The sequence below is a fragment of the Gobius niger genome (assembly GCF_951799975.1).
Source record: "Gobius niger genome assembly, chromosome: 4".
Classification (NCBI taxonomy): domain Eukaryota; kingdom Metazoa; phylum Chordata; class Actinopteri; order Gobiiformes; family Gobiidae; genus Gobius; species Gobius niger.
In genome coordinates, this window is record NC_136855.1 from 8188021 (window position 1) to 8204678 (window position 16658).

Here is a 16658-nt window from a genome sequence, read left to right on the forward strand (position 1 = left end):
CAAGGGGGGAGGCAGAAGAATCTTGCTCAATCATGTGCACGATTGATCAGTGAGGACAGAAAATGATCCTGACCCTTTTGGCATTTATGTTGACTGTAAAGAAGCACCATTCAGGCAATAAACAAGCTGTGAGCACATGAGAAAATATGTCCACGAATTAGGGAAGAAAAGGCTTTATTGTAAATATGTTGTTCCATGTTTGTAAAAAATAAATATATATGCACTGCTTATGTTTCACTTGGAGTTTGTTCAGGGAGCTGATGGCATCTAGAAAAACAAAACATGATTTTTAGCAATTAGAACAAATATGCTTTTATGGAACAGATGACAGACATGCATTGTAAAAGAATGAAAAATGAACATACCTGCCCTCTGTGGACACATGACTGCACCAGATCAGCTACAGGAGGGGGCACAAGGCCAGACAGGGGTCATATGTTCGGAAGCTTCGTTTTCTTGGGGGAGTCCTGCAGACTGAAGTCGTATTCGTAGAATTTTTGTCTGCAGGTCAGGGATGTCACTGTAGTCTTTGGCCCGGTCTGTGACTTCTTGCAGTACAGTCGTTTTTGTCTGCACAACAATTTATATGACATAAGTTCTCAAAACATGCGTTATATAGGGAAGTCATAAAGCGATCACTTACGACACATGGCCTTTGTTGTTGACATGCACCGGTCGGTGGTCATGGTGGTCGTGGCCGTCGTCTGTCCCGGCTTCATATGAAGAGGCAGATCCCGGGCGTAGGACCTCTCTTTCCTTACTTTTATCACCCAAAGACCCATGGACTCCACCATGTCAGTGGAGTGCACCTCACCACACACCCTACAATACAAAAATAAACCTCTATAATGTAATAGTAGAAGCAACATTGACATCTACTACTACAGTACTTTACTTTACATACATTTTCAATGATCAGACTCACCATAAACTCCTCTGTTGTTTGCATGTTGACAAGCAATAGAATTACAATATCTTTTATCCAGCCAAGTATTGTTTTATGTCGCGACATCACCCAGGCCTGTTGAACAAGTTCAAATTTTAAATTCATGTTTCATTACTACATGTCACTCTCACATGAAAACCATGTCACTTACAGCATAAAGTCTCTCAGTGAGATGCTTTGCAGCCAGACGTCGAGGGAATGGGAAACGCCCTCTCGTTGATTCTCTCCTTGTAATAAAACACAAACACTGCATTAGAAAATGCCCATCACTATCTCAAATACAGAAAATATTCTGATTTACAAATGAAAAAAAAAAGGCCAGAGACAAAGCACATAAACCACTGAATTACCTGGAGTCCATTTGTCCGTCAGCTAAAATAGAAACACAGATGCATGTCAGTTATTAGAGAATTTGCAAATATCTGCAGTTTATAACTTACCAAGGCCAACAACACTGTTTTTAGTCTGTAATGGGTTTATAATGGCAGCCTCTTCTCTGTCCACAACTCCCTTACAGCTGGTACGCAGTAGAAATGATGCATCCCATAGTAGAAGATGCACCATTCTCATGTTTATTATTTGAAGAGGTTATGGCTGTTCCACATCCACATCTTGTGTCCCCGTGGGCAAACTATGCAGATATATATGCAGAAGTATTACAAATGCACCTACATTATATTACAATACATCCTGTTCATGACTTTTTTAAAAACACTACAGACATTTAGTACTCACCAAGTCGACTATAACTGCAGTCCATGAGGCTTCCTCAAGCCCAATGATGGGAAGTTCATCCAATTGATTCTGCACTGAACCACCAGGGCTGTGTAACAAAAACATACACACTTTATTCACACCTTTACAAGGAAAAGACAGCAGGAACTGCATTACAAACATACCACAAAGACACAGGGCGACATAATCAGACATGTGTGTCTGTGGCCAGTTCTCGCTCAAACTCTGTCCTGTGCACAAGAAAACATACAATATCTACAAGATTGGAAGACATTATCATTATTACGGTATTATTATTTATTAGCAATTCACACCATCTAAACCAGGACCAACTCAGGACTAACTCAGGACTACACCAGGTCTGAACTAGGTCTAGACATAAACCAGGTCCAAAGTAGGAGTAAACAATGACTAACATTTATATGGGTGGCGTGCGCTCTTCACAAATAATTTATCAGAATCGTGTACACAGCAACAGCCACGTTAGCCTGTCAAGTAACATTTTTGTACCACGTTTCTGGGAACAATTGACTGATTTTCCCCCAAAAGAAAACATATCAGACAAAGTTGAGTCTTAGGTCGGTGTGTTGGTCAAGGACATGAGCACCGTTTAGCATTTAGCATCATTTTGAAGATGTGAGCGAAACGTAAAAGGCTCCCGGTAAACCAAACACTAAAACATGGTGTTCATCTTTTATGTTATGTTTCATGATGTACGAATGATCTGAAGTAAACTCCACGTTTGTGAACCTGCTCATTGACAATGGCAATAAAACCAATTCTGACCGTACATTTAGCTAAGCAAACGCGTAGCATTACACATGTTACGCATCGTCATTTGTTGACATAGATCTACCGTATCAGACCTCGTATTAGACATTAGAGACTGTGTCTTACCCTTGTAGTAAGAAGAAAGCAGCTGAGGTCCGGGTGAGCCCGAGAGCGGACCGGAGGTAGTTTGTCCGATGTTGACTCGTCTCTGCGGCGCCTGTTTGACTCCAAACTGCCCCTTTTCGGTCACACTAGACAAAGTTTTTATCTTCTTTATCGTACGTTGAGTTTGCGTTTGGGTTTGGGATCAACAAGTGTCCGGTCTCTTACAATCCACCCTCTACTTTCGCAAAAGTCGCGGAGTTGTCTTCGCTGATGCGGATAATGGCGGCGAATCCACAAACTCCCCAGAGCCAGGTGCGCGTGAACGCGCATGACGTCACGCCCAGGCTCAAAACCTTAAGATTCCGTCCCGAATCCGTCTTATTTATTTTACTGCACAGGATAATAGGGGCGAGTGCAGTGATCAGAGAGGAGCTCAATCAGCACATCAGGCAATTGTTTAAACATGTATGGGTGAGAAAACGGTTATTTTTAACATTTAGAGTTGCGCATAGCACCTTTCTACCCAGGATATCCTACAAAAATACACTGTCCCACTTTGCCAATAGCACATTGGTACAATGGGAAAATAAAAAAAATAAAGAATAAATGTGATTTTGAGATGTTTTGTTTGCAGATGTATACTATGTATATTATATAATTTATCAACAAAGATCTGCATGTCTGTTATAACCTTAAAGCCACACCGCATAGAATTTTACCCAATAAATAAAATTGGAATACAAGCATCTATTTTATGACAGATCTTTTCATCATTGAAAAATACCTCATTAATGTACAAACAAACATTTATGAGGCTCATCCCTCCAAAGATATGACTGTAAATTTTACCGGGAGTGGGTACGTCTCCAGCTCATCTCCATGGAGATGTGACTAAAGGCAGTAGAAATTGAGATTTAAACAGGTTAGTTTATCATCCAAATCCATTTGTTTATTGCCCACTGCAGTAATAGCATTGTCTGTGTTGAGCTGGGCATTAGGAGCATGTTTTGTTTTGTTTTGCTGGCAACGGTGTAGTCCAATATGTTGCGCAGTGTACCTTTAAGATCATCCACAAATGTCATTGGACACACCTCCACTTTTTTATTACTTGGCGTGACAAACCACCACTTGGGAATGGTGGTTTGTCACGCCATATTAAGTGAAGTAATATCCACAGAACCAATATTTATCCACAGAACCTGCACATTTTATTGGGTGTGTTTGTATTTTTAGTGATAAAATATCACTAAATCGTGATAAAAGTTAAGTGTCCCACTTTACCCATTGTCCCACTTTACCCATATTCACGCTATAATAGCCCGCAGCCTCCTCCCTCTGGGCTCAAACCCGCCGTGCACATTCTTGTGCCTGGCGTCAGGGAGAGAGAAAAAAATATATCAGCCTCATCGGAACTCGGGGCGGAGCTGTCACGCGAACACAGAGCTCAGTGTGGATAAAAGCGCAGACAGCGAGAGGACCAGGGGACGGAGCTGCTCTGCGCATAAGTATGGGTGAGTCAAACGGAAGCTTTTCTCACGCTGTAGGTCCTGTACGTTTAATATAATAGATCCATGGTCCTGTCGTTTGCAAAGGACTTCATGCACAGGACTTTCACAGGCTTTTACGCACCGGCTGAAAACGGTACCATTAGGCTTTGGATACTACCACACTTCGAGAAACAGACGTGTAGCAACTTTTCTTTTATTCAATGTTTTCATATAAAAAAAATAATTGAAAAGTTGCTATTTCTTTCTTATGTTTAAAAATAATGGTTAAATTGTCCTGCCACACAGTCTAAATAATGATTAGAGCCTGGTGTAAATTATTTTGTTCACGTTTAAGCTACAAAGAGTTCTTCTTCTTTAATCTTTTAATAAACTACACTGTCATTAAAGTCTGTAAATTATACAGAAGCAAAACTGTAAGTAGCAACAGTTAGCAACCTCATGCCAGTTTTTTTTACTGTAAAATATACAGAATCCTTGTAACAAAAACAATTAACAATAGTCTGATGTATTTAGAGAATTTATACAGTTTTAGACAAAAGTTTTATGGTATAAAACTGGTAACTCTATGAGCAGTTTTATACCGTAAAATTTACAGTATGAAGTATATACAGTATAAAAGCTACACCGCGTCGAATTTTAGCCAAAAAATAACATTGAAATACAAGCTTTTATTTTATGACAGATCTTTTCAGCATTGAAAAATACCTCAAACAAACATGTGATTTTGCTGTAAGCGGCTCAGCTCTCCTAAGATATGACATAATTTACCGGGAGTGGGTGCGTCTCAAGCTCGTTTCCATGGAGATGTCGACTAAAGTCAGCAGAATTTGAGATTTAAACAGGCTAGGCTCCCATCCAAATCCATTCTTTGATTTCTCACTGCAGAAATAGCATTTTCTGTCAAGCTGGCCATTAGGAACAAGTTTTGTACTGATGGCAACGGCATAGTCCAAAATGTTACGCAGTGTACCTTTAAATTTGTACTTTTTTAAGGTTCAGAACTCATTAAATCAGGATAGGAATTACATGTTGTAAAAAGCTTTGAGATATTGTGAAAATGACTTGTTAGCTTACAATTCCCCATATAAATTCAAGTTATATATCTATTTCCAGGTGAAGTTTATACAAAAGACAAGCCCAAAGCCTGCAGCCTCTCTCCCCTTACTCTAATATGATAATATTTAATTTGTTTTATTGGCCTTCAAAGTGTAATTGTGTTCCCCTAAACACATTCTTCTTGTTCTGTGAAGCTCTTTGAATGCGCTCTATCCAAATAATCTTGCCGTGGCTTTTGATCCTCCAGTCTCGACCTATGATGATGATAATAATGATAATAATAATCATAATAATCATGATATTCATAATAATCATAATAATCATAATAGTATGATCCCCTGTATGTTGCAGGATGCATCAACAGCGTGAAGCCCGTAGGTCAGTGGTGCTGGAGTGCTTCTATCTTTCGAGTGCAAATGTAGAGTCTAGACTTTAGGGTTTGTCGTGGTTATCGTCCTGACACTCAGCCTTATTTCTGCTTGAAATCGTGACATAAGAATCTAGAATGTCTTGCACATTACGAGTTGATGAAAGTAGCGTCGATGCTGCATTCAGATCACTCCGGTCAAACCTGTCGACCCATTTTGAGTGTTGAGTTTGAGTGCATAAATGAAAGAGGAGTCAAAAGGTTCGCACGGCTGCGTGGCCCAGTGGTTGAACAGCTAAAGCACATGTGACTTGTCGACTTCTGCTTCCCAAGTTTGAGCAACAGTTTCCTCTTCACACCTTGCTGCACAGCCCAATTTAATTATTGTTTGCAACCAAAACAGCAGGTTGAACGGATGAAGTTGTTTAGGCAATACGGCAGGGGCGGACTGGCCATATGTCCATTCTGGAAGAGCACAGAAGGGCCGCTGGCTCAAGGGCCACTGGTCCTCTCAATTTTATCCTTAACCTCTTACCCCCACGCCATGACCAACTTTACCCACATCTAAAAGCTTAGACAAGCATCAAAATAGTGACAAAACAAGGATGAAAACAGAACAAAAATGTGCTGGGAAAAGCAACAAAAAAGTGACAAAAAAACGTGCCGAAAGCATGACAAAAAGCAAAGAAAAAAGCAATGAAAAATCCACAAAAAGTTACAAAAAAATTGACAAAAAACATGGCAATTTTTTTGTTTCACACAAAAAAGTAGTGAAACAACAACCAAAATATGACAAAAACGCAGCGACAGCGTGATGACAAATATGTCGTATTTATGCTAATTATGCATTTATGCTAATTTAGGCTGATCAGAGTCCAGGGCCGTTTTTCAGTCCCAGTCCGCCCCTGCAATTACGGTATTGTTTACTTCAGCGTCTCATTATGCATTAACCTGTTAGACCTGCAGTGTAGAACAAAGCGCAGCTCATGTTTCAGTCGTCTCTCAAATGTTAATGCTCCTGGACATGTTTAACGTGCGCACCATGAAACAGGGTTCATTTGAACAACATTTTGATTTTGTTTTAGTCAAGATTAAAGTGATGCCCTGTAGCTGTGCTGGACTGCTGCTCCCGCACAGACGGCTCCTCAAATGGGGTTTCCACCCTTGTCCATCTATACTAAGCCTTATACGTCTATTTTATATATTTTATTCTGTGTGTGTGTGGGGTAAAAGTGTGTGTGTGTGTGTGCGTGTAATGTTTGTATATATGTTGTAAAGCACTTTGTGATGCCTTTCGGTATGAAAGTGCTCCATAAATAAAGTTTGATTTTGAAAATCAAATGCCTTTAGCTATCTGAGCATGTTCCTACAAATTTTGTTCGCCGTCAAGTCCCAAACCCGATTTAAATTGAACGTTCCATCCCCAAATTACAAATACAAATTCATAGTGAAGACAGGGGCAATAATGTATACGGGGAGGTATGTTTTGTCCTTTTCATGACTATTATGTAATTTGTGTTTCTATCTGTGGTTTCTCTATCATTGACATCTGATGAGATGTAGTCTAATGGCCATTGGATGTGTATCCGACCTCACAAAAAATTGATTTTGAGTTATCATTTAGCTCAGAGGTCACTTTTAGATGCTAATTTGTATCTAAAGTCAAATGTAAAAAGGTCTGTACATTCATTAATGATTTCTAACTTGGCTTTGACGTCACCTAAATGTGGTCAGTGGGTTGGCAACAGCTGAAAACATTTGGATCACACATAATTTGTGATGTTTGTTGGCTAATGCTAACGGCTCATTAGGTTGACAGACTTTGAAATGTATTATGGACTAGCCAACAACTGTGTGCATACGTGAGGATCCTCACATATAAAACTCAACTGTAACTCATACCTTTCCGTGTTCAAGTGATGTATGACATAGTTTCAATTGTTTTATATGATTTATGACAAACACTTCATACAACAAAGTGCGAGTAATCGTGCAGCCGCCGGTGAAAGTCCAATGATAGGGGAGATTTAGTCAGGCTCACGAGATTGTAAGTCTGGGCAAGAGTCAATTTAAGATGAGGCATTTATCCACTCTTGACTCAATTACAATGATATCAAGCCTGTTTTTCAGCGCTGTTATATCACCCCAGAAAGACATTCAAACAGATTTTGAACTCCTGTGCATGGTTTCGTCCAAAAGTTCCCAAAACTAATCCTCATCTTTCCCTTTATCCTTGTGCACCAACGAACCCTCTGACCAAAGCCTGTGTTTTCAGCCAAGTCGGTGCTGATCGTCTTCGCTCACCAGAGCTCAAACTCGTTCAACGCGGCGGCGAAGGATGTGGCGGTGAAGGAGCTGGAGAAACAGGGCTGGACCGTGACCGTGTCAGACCTCTACGCCATGGAGTTCAAAGCCACCGCCACACAGCAGGACATCAAAGGTGAGGGAGTCAACTTCTGACCTGGAAATGAACAAGTATATGGCTGTTTGGAGGAAGAAACTGCAGTTCTCATCAGGTTAGATTGGTGGAAGGATACCTGGTTTTTCCTAACTTTCTCGCTACTTTAATAACATGTTTAACAGTTTGGTTTATATCTTATTTATGTGACTGTGTTCAATTTAATAACAACAATAAATGTCAAAGTGTGGAGCAATAATATGTATTTGGGCAGGGCTGTCACTTTGAGTAGGGCAAGTCAGGCAATTGTAGAGGGGGCTCAAGTTAAAGGGGGCCCCAGAGGATTGAGCTGCCTTTAAACCAATGAGTTTGTAAATTAACAGTTGTTACAATCAATATCATAGCATAACTTTGTTGTTCTTTATTTGCAGCAAATGGAGTGTAAAAAAAAAAAGAATCAAATGAATAATTGAATAGACAGTCGCAATAACCTTATAATAACTTTTGGCACAAAAAAACTACATTTTTGACAATGAAAGGAGCTCAAAATATTGTTTAAAAATGAAACCAGAATACAGGAAAGCCTCTCTAAATTAAAATCAAAAATATCATGAGTGAACAAAAAACAAATCACCCCCTGAGGGTCACACTGGTGTGGCCACATTTGCTCACTGTGGTCCTACCTTTTTTTTTTTTTCACCCTGCGAGTTACTTTTATGTGCCAAAAACATCAGAGAGCTGCTTATTCTTCAAAGAAACACGTCTATCTATGCGACTTAGGAGGAGTGAGAAAGTGATTTGAGTTGTGCCCTTATATTTTATTACATTGATCCAAATGTTTGCAGATTGTGTTCAGGATGTTCATAACTAAAATAAAATGCATCTGAGACTGCTTTGTGCGTTTGCTTAGACACATGAAAATTAGAGGGAAAATTAGTTGGAATAATGGAAAAAAGTACAAGTATCCTTAGGGCCTTTTTGTCATGAGTTTGCGATCCATTATGTTATCTGTTGCTCGAGGGTAATATCCTGTTAGATTTGTAGATTATGACAAGGGGAGAGATGCAATTCTCCCCTGGAACATCCTTGTAAGTTACATTGACAAAGGGCACATTAATTCCATTACTTACGTGTTACAAAAATGTGTTTTTCATTCTATTGGAGGTCATCTGGAAATATTTAAAATCTTTGCAGAGATGTATGCATGTTCAGTCCATGAGATACAGGTTTGCTCTTCGGGGACTCGAACAAGGCCAGCTGTCGGGACAGACCCAAATCACAGCCGGACACAACATGTGTAGCAGAAAGTCAAGACAGCGATGGGCAGTGCTGAGCTGAGCTGGGCAATGACAACTATAAGAATGAATGAATAGCTACAGATTACAAATATATTTTTAAAGGCACTATGTGTTCGTTAAGTGTGACGTTACGACTTCCGCTTCCGGGTACTAGCAGACCGGCAAATATGCGAGAACAAAACGTAAAAAACTCTTAAAAACAACCTACAATATTTCTGAAACTCAGCGGAGAGTTACTGAACCTACTTATTTCTCAGACTCATTAGCCAAAAATGCCGCACCTGCTGCTAAAAAAGTAATGTTTACTAAAGTCACTACTTCCGGGGTTAGCGTAGCTGCAGCGCCGCATTAATCCCCGCAAACCCAGATGTACCAATTTTGGTAAATATTACTTTTATACATACTTTTATAGCAGTAGGTACAGCATTTTTGGCTAATGGGCCTGATAAATAAGTATGTTCAGTAACTCTCTGTTGAGTTTCAGAACTATTGATTGTGGTATTAAAGAGTTTTTTGTAGTTTCTCGCACGTCTTGGGACCCGGAAGTAGAGCTGTGACGTCACCACTTAACAAACATATAGCGGATTATTTTTCGAGTAATGGAGCAAAATTTTGCTCCAAATTTCCTTTAGTATATTGTAAACTCAGACGTTTGTGGGGAAAACATTGTGCCTGTAAATGGCATTTGAAACAATTTTATGAACTTGCAGTTTTCTAGCATTTCTGTGAAAGTGACCCTGAAAAGTGACCCCACATGTGCCTGTAAACTCGTCCCTATGAAGAATTGGGATGCTACAAATATGTTAGGAAGGCTTTGTGACTTCCCCTTTTATTGTTTACTATATAAAAAAAAAAATCAGGTCAAGGGCCTTTAAAGCAGTACTAAGTAACTTTGGCCCCTAGAGGCCATAAGCGCAACTGCAGGTGTCGTAGGATACATTTTAAGTTAACATTGCAATGACGAACAATACTAAACCGGGGCCTTTTATAGTTTATAGTGCTACACTACCACAAAATACTCGCATCATCACACATCCTGTCATGTTTGATCCTTAGGCAAGCTGAAGAACGCCGAGCAGTTCCGTTATGGGGACGAGATCGCCGCGGCCTGGGAGGCGAAAACCCTCAGCGACGACATCGCAGAGGAGCAGAGGAAGATCACGGAGGCCGAACTCATCATATTCCAGGTCAGCGTTAGTGGCACGATTAACCGACAACATAGTTAAGTTTAGTTTTTGTCACAATTTAGTCGAACAATTCTTTTTTATTATAGTCAACTCATTTTTCATGTACTTGTTCATTTAGCCGAGTACATTTAAAATCTATTTATTAAATTCTTCTTCGGCAGTGAATTTGAATGATACTCTTTCTTTAGATTTATTTTTATTTCGTTTTCATCACTCGACAAAAATATCTGGACATTTTAGACATAGTTTTAGCCTCATTAACAGCTTTTAATTGAGTTTTAGTCTGATTTTATTCACTAAAACATAAAATATCAGCAGCAGGGCAAGTTATGGGAATATGAATGTGTCAAAGTAACAATAATAGTTCCATGACAGTCCAAAACAGTGCTCCTCCATTAGCTCCTCTGTTTTGGACCATTCAAAGCATCTTGAATCTGCTGCTTCAGAAAATGTCCTTAAAAGTCGAGCTTGTTTGGATTATTCCTCTTGTGTGTTGCAGTTTCCTCTGTACTGGTTCAGTGTTCCCGCCATCATGAAGGGCTGGTTCGACCGAGTGTTCACTGGGGGCTTCGCTTTTTCTCTGCAGAAAATGTACGACAACGGCAGCTTCAAGGTTGGCATAACTTACACGATTTTTAGGTATTGGAGTTACTTTGGCCAGACAAATCCCAAAGCCCAAGCCAAGTCCAAACTTAATTTCCAAATGAATATCTTTTAGCTGTTTGATGTGTAAAGAACCTTTGGGGGCCCCGCTTTGTGAACTCTGTTCTTTAGACTGTCATCCTACAGTATCATGCCTCAAATATAAATATTAACTTAAAGGAATAGGCCACCGTTTTTACATACTGAGATATGTAACCTTAGCTACCTTAGCTTTGACGAGTTCTTTAGGACCTGTCTGGTCTTCACCCGTGCCTTCAATCTCGTAAACACAGCGCAGATGGCGTTAGCATTTAGCCTCTCCTCTATAGCTCCAAAACAGGTCAAGATAGAAGCTACCGAGCTCTTCCATGTTTTCCCTATTTAAATATGGTTACGTGAAGTGTTCCACTACAAAGTATAATTACACAAAATTAAACAATGTGGATTTTCTAAGCGAATAAAAGGGGGGACTATATTGTAAGGCGTAATAATACCAGGAGTAGTTCAAAATCCGCGCAGTAATCTTCACTTTACTGTGCGGATGCCAAATTACTCCTGGTATTATTACGCCTTACAATATAGTTCCCCCTTTTATTCACATAGAAAATCCACATTGTTTAATTTTGTGTAATTATACTTTGTAGTGTAACACTTCACGTAACCATATTTAAATAGGGAAAACGTGGAAGAGCTTGGTAGCTTCTATCTTGACCTGTTTTGGAGCTATTGAGGAGAGGGGGAGAGGCTAAATGCTAACGCCGTCTGCGCTGTGTTTACGTGACTGAAGGCACGGATGAAGATCAGACAGGTCCTAAAGAACTCGTCAAAGCTAAGGTAAGAACATATCTCAGTATGTAAAAACGGTGGCCTATTCCTTTAAGCATATTGTGTCGTGTATATTGTATTATCAAAGTAAAGTATAGGCTATTTCAAATTTGTGAAGCAAAAAAGAAACAACAAGGTTCTCTTCCTATTAAATTGTCTATTTACATTTTCCAAAAGTCCATTATTTTAAAGGAGCAGTATACATCTTTTTTATGTGGAAACAAAAGTTGATATTTGTGCGTATTTAACCTTGTAGTGACCCACATAAAAAGTTGCATAATGTGTCTTTAACGGGCAAGATCATTTAAAAGAAATATAGCAAAACAACAAACATAGCGTGTTGGGTGTGACATACACTCTCACTCAAATTAAAGTGATAGTCTGTAAGATTGCAAAATGAGAAGCGAGAGTGATTTCAAAAGTAAATGATGACGCTTCCACTTTGCTCCCCCCCCCCCCCCCCCCCCCCCCCCCCGATTGGACCTGAAAGCCCCCCCTTCCTTGTTCCCTGTTGTGCACGTGATTGTCAGGCCGGTGCACAGGAAAAGCTCAGCTCATTGGTCAAAGAGAGGGCGCCGGGGATTTTGATGTGAGTGTCTGAGATCAGCGAGGGGGAGGGACTTAATGAATCAATTAATCAATCAATTGTTTTCACAATGGGAGATTGTGACCACTGTGCAAAGCCTTTTCCAGCACTTCCCAAAGACACTCAATGGGGTTAAGATCTGGACTCTCTGGAAGCCAATCCATGTCATGCTCCCTGATGCACTCTTTCACAGTGTGAGGGGGAAATCCATTGATGGTCATTCAGGATCGTCAGCTGATTTGGGCAGAGAGTGTTGCAGACCGGTTGTTGAACATTTAGTTAAAAGTCACATTTTTCACAGGTTGTAAGAAAGTTTTACTTATTTCTAGACATTTTGCTGTGTAGCAGCTATCAAAACCTCTACAGAGCCTGATTCAAAGCTTCAATGGGAGTATTTTCTAATGAGCACAATGAAAGTACTGTGCAAACAATTTATCAACAGTCCTTTGTGGCTATTTCCCCAAAGACTGACTGAAAGTGGTCCCACTATTGTGATATATTTTATGAAATATGGCTTGGTGTAAAAAGCCCGAGTATCTGTAAATGCTTTCAGTAGTTCATTGCATTTTTATTTTGTCTTTCTGTTCTCTGACTGCGATTTATTTGTCCCGCAGCATAAGAAGGCCATGCTCTCCTTCACCACTGGTGCGATGGAGTCCATGTTTCTTCCTGACGGCATCAATGGAGACATGAACGTGACTCTGTGGCCACTGCAGGTCAGAATCGCACCCGTTCAACTTCACTTTGGGCGCTTCCAGTGAACCTTTTCCAGTTTTCCGTCAAAGGTTTAGTCAAACGCACTTAAGCTGTCATCTATTCTTGGTAGTTTAGAGGTGCATTGTGGAACTTTTACGTGATAAAAAAAAAACAGGTATTAGATATTTGTACATAGTAGATTAAGGTTAAGTGTACTTTATTGTCCCACATAGATCTTTAACTCTCCATATAGCCACTTGGTCACTAAAAGGTCAAATATGCGCTAATATCACAGCAGTTGTGTAGTGTAGTGGGAACATGAATATGCACTGGGGAGGGGTTGATCCGTGACAAGGCGAGTACATAGTCCGAGGCATGCGGGACACAAGCGTGCTATTTGGAAAGGCGCCTAAACAAAGTGGAAACACGCTTTATGTCCTGCCCGGTGTGTGCAAAGTTTGCAGTTCCCTTACAAAAGAAGGTGCCAGATCATGAAGTGATTATAGATGTGTATAACCTACTACTATAACTACACCCTTCCCCGCCCCGAGTCCACACCCCAGTCTCAAAGGCATGTTAATGAGTCTGCGACACAGCCCACGTCTTCATGAAACAATAGTTTAAACAAGTTGAGACTCAGCTTTTAGAGTAAAGACGAGTGGCACCATTACGAGATCATTTGCATCGAGATTAACACTGGTCGATATAAGGAATGGCTTCTTTTTTTCAGAATGGGATCCTTCATTTCTGCGGCTTCCAGGTGCTCGCCCCTCAGATCTTCTGGAGCCCGGCACACTGCCCCGAGCCGGTGCGGGTGGCCATGCTGCAGAACTGGGAGCAAAGGCTGAAGGGGCTGATGACGGAGACGCCACTGAAGTTCGCCTCCTCTGAGCTCTTCGATATGAGTTTTCAGGGCGGGTTCAGGCTGCGCCCCGACGTGGTGATGGAGCGAGAGACTCAGCCCCACGGCATCACCACGGGACACCACATCGGCAAACCCCTGCCCCCGAACAACCAGCTCAAAGCTCCACCAGAGGGCACTACTGGGACAAACTGATGATATTTGTTTAACATTATTTGTTCTGTGGTTCCATGTATTTGTTTTAATTACTGTGTTTTACAAATAAAGTGTTGTTTAAAATCTACAGTTAAGACTTGATTTTACCACTAGTTAGACTATTTAATGTTGATTCAACTTGATGCAATATCACTTACATACTTACTTTACACACTTTACACACTTTACACACACACACACACACACACACACACACACACAAACTTACTTGCGTCTAAAAGATTCAAAGCATGTGTCCAAGATGCATTTGCTGAACATGTTCAGTCTTTAATGTAAGATATATTTATTTATAAACCTGTTATTCAGGCAAGCGATGCTTAGACTTCCTTGTCGATGCTCATTTCCTCCAGCTGTTCTGGGGGATCCTGAGCTGTCACCAGGCCACAGAGTCATTGATCTTCCACTCGGTGCGACGACAGTGTTGCTCAAGACGAAGTTGGAATCTTGTGTACAAACATCAAAGTGCCAGTAGCCTGAGGGGGTCGCTTAGATAAAAAAAGGGGTCAGCTAAGGCGTAGTGTGCTACAAACACAGCTGACTACTACGAGCAATAACTGCTTTCCCTTCGCTCTCCTTGTACATAAAAATCGCGTGCAGCCTTGCACATGTTATCAAGCTTTTTCAGGACAAACTGCAGATTATGTCTACAGTCCATAACCCAAGGGGAGAGAGAGAGAATGCAGCGCTAGTATTAAACAGTGTGGGGCATACGTCATGCCACAGAAACAAGATCAAAACACCAGGACATGCGCCAGGCTGAGGAACAGATGCCCAAACTACCTCAGCCTCCCAGGTGTCTGTGCTCCTCACTCTGTCTCTAAAGCTCACTCTAAAGGAAACTCATTTCGATCGTTTGTATCTTTTGGTCATAATTTGACGTAGACTCGGACAGACTTTATTAATCCACAAGGAAAATTGCGTAGCCACAGTAGCTCAATTATAGTAACTATACAAAACAATCACCCATATCACATGACCATGGTGAGCGTTAGAATGTAGATCAGGGGTCTCCAACCTTTTTTTACACAGTGAGCTACTTTTACACACACATAAAGTGTGTAACTTGTGTACCTCTGAGACTCTGAGAGTTTGTAGCAAAGATATTTAAACAGAATGAAAATGTAGAAAGCTTTCGGCATGCTACCAAAAAAGGGCTGGAGGGCTATGGTAGCTCACGAGCGACTGGTCGGAAATCCCTGATATAGATTAAATCAATAGCTTAGATTCTCCTGACCAACAGCTCTAGGAACAACTTGCTTACTTACTGTCGGCAATACGAACCAAGCTCCTGTCATAGGGAACAGAGACGGCCCAGACCCCATACTCGAGAATTACCCCCCATAGCGTACCACACACATGGTGTGGTATAGCACTGCTGCTAAATGTGTAGCGTGTGCAGTGTGGCTGCCAATCTGCAAGTGTTTTGCTCAAGGACACAATGATAGTTGTAGCTTTAGCCAAAGTTCGATTCGAACCACAGACCTTCCAGCTTCTAAAGACAAGAATAGGCTTCTTGTCTACTGTCACTCAAACCATCTGAAAAAATGGTTCATTTATTTTGTTTTGTTTCATTAGTTTGATGTAGTTTGACAGGATAGTGGTGGGAGTTATCATAGTTTTACAGTTCATCAGTGATTTTTGGGTGTTTTTTTTTAATAAAGTGGTTCCCAAAGTTGGGGGCCTCAGAGGGTCTGCCAAACAAGTACAGTTAAAAATTAATGATTTTTTTATTATACTGTATAATTGTTATATTTTACCACCTTATGTCTGTATGTAATCTGTATGTAATGTTGAGATAGAATTATTTTGAATATAGTCAATTATTATTATTATTGGATAAGACATCTACACTGAGGACTTCGGTCCCATCCAGCGCCCAACTTCAATAATAGGTGAAATGGTAAACATCACGAGTACATTTTCAGCAAAAACTTAATTATATTCATATTAACGATGTTCGGGAGAAAAATCAGTCAAACTTTTCACATGCACTTTAAATTGATGACGTTTCAGCACTTAAATTGCTTTCACTGCTTCGCACATACCAATATGTTAATACTACATGTCTGTATGTATAATGTTGTACTAAATGTAGTACTATGTGTCTTTTAAAGATACATTTATTTATTTTTAAAAAGAAAAGCTTAAAAAAATGCACATTATTACACGTACGTTACACGCGAATTGCAACGTTATTACACCATATAAGCGCAAGGCCTAAGCTCTGTTTATGTTTATGTACTACTTGGTTCCGCCGCAGAAGGGGGGGACTCCCTTTAGAAACGACAACTTTCGCGATAAACGTTGCGGCAAATTACACACTGCTTCAATTATTAATCCACGATATATTATACGATTTATCAACTTAAATTGCAATCTCAAGGCATAACAAAATATATTCCGCAATTGTCCTAAATTGTGTGCTTGAAACCCCCTAGGCTGCGAAATGGCACAGTCCAA

At 40.3% G+C, this 16658-nt stretch overlaps 1 protein-coding gene across 1 annotated transcript; it reads left to right on the top strand.

Moving 5' to 3' along the window:
* Window positions 1-4064: 4064 nt before the first annotated feature.
* LOC306962334 (NAD(P)H dehydrogenase [quinone] 1-like) lies at window positions 4065-14258 on the top strand (the record flags this gene model as incomplete). Its single annotated transcript, XM_079555453.1, has 7 exons — window positions 4065-4068; window positions 5473-5499; window positions 7764-7928; window positions 10241-10371; window positions 10871-10984; window positions 13039-13140; window positions 13851-14258. 7 exons carry the CDS (start codon window positions 4065-4067, stop codon window positions 14175-14177), a joined length of 870 nt encoding a protein of 289 aa, XP_079411579.1. The 3' UTR covers window positions 14178-14258.
* Window positions 14259-16658: the final 2400 nt, after the last annotated feature.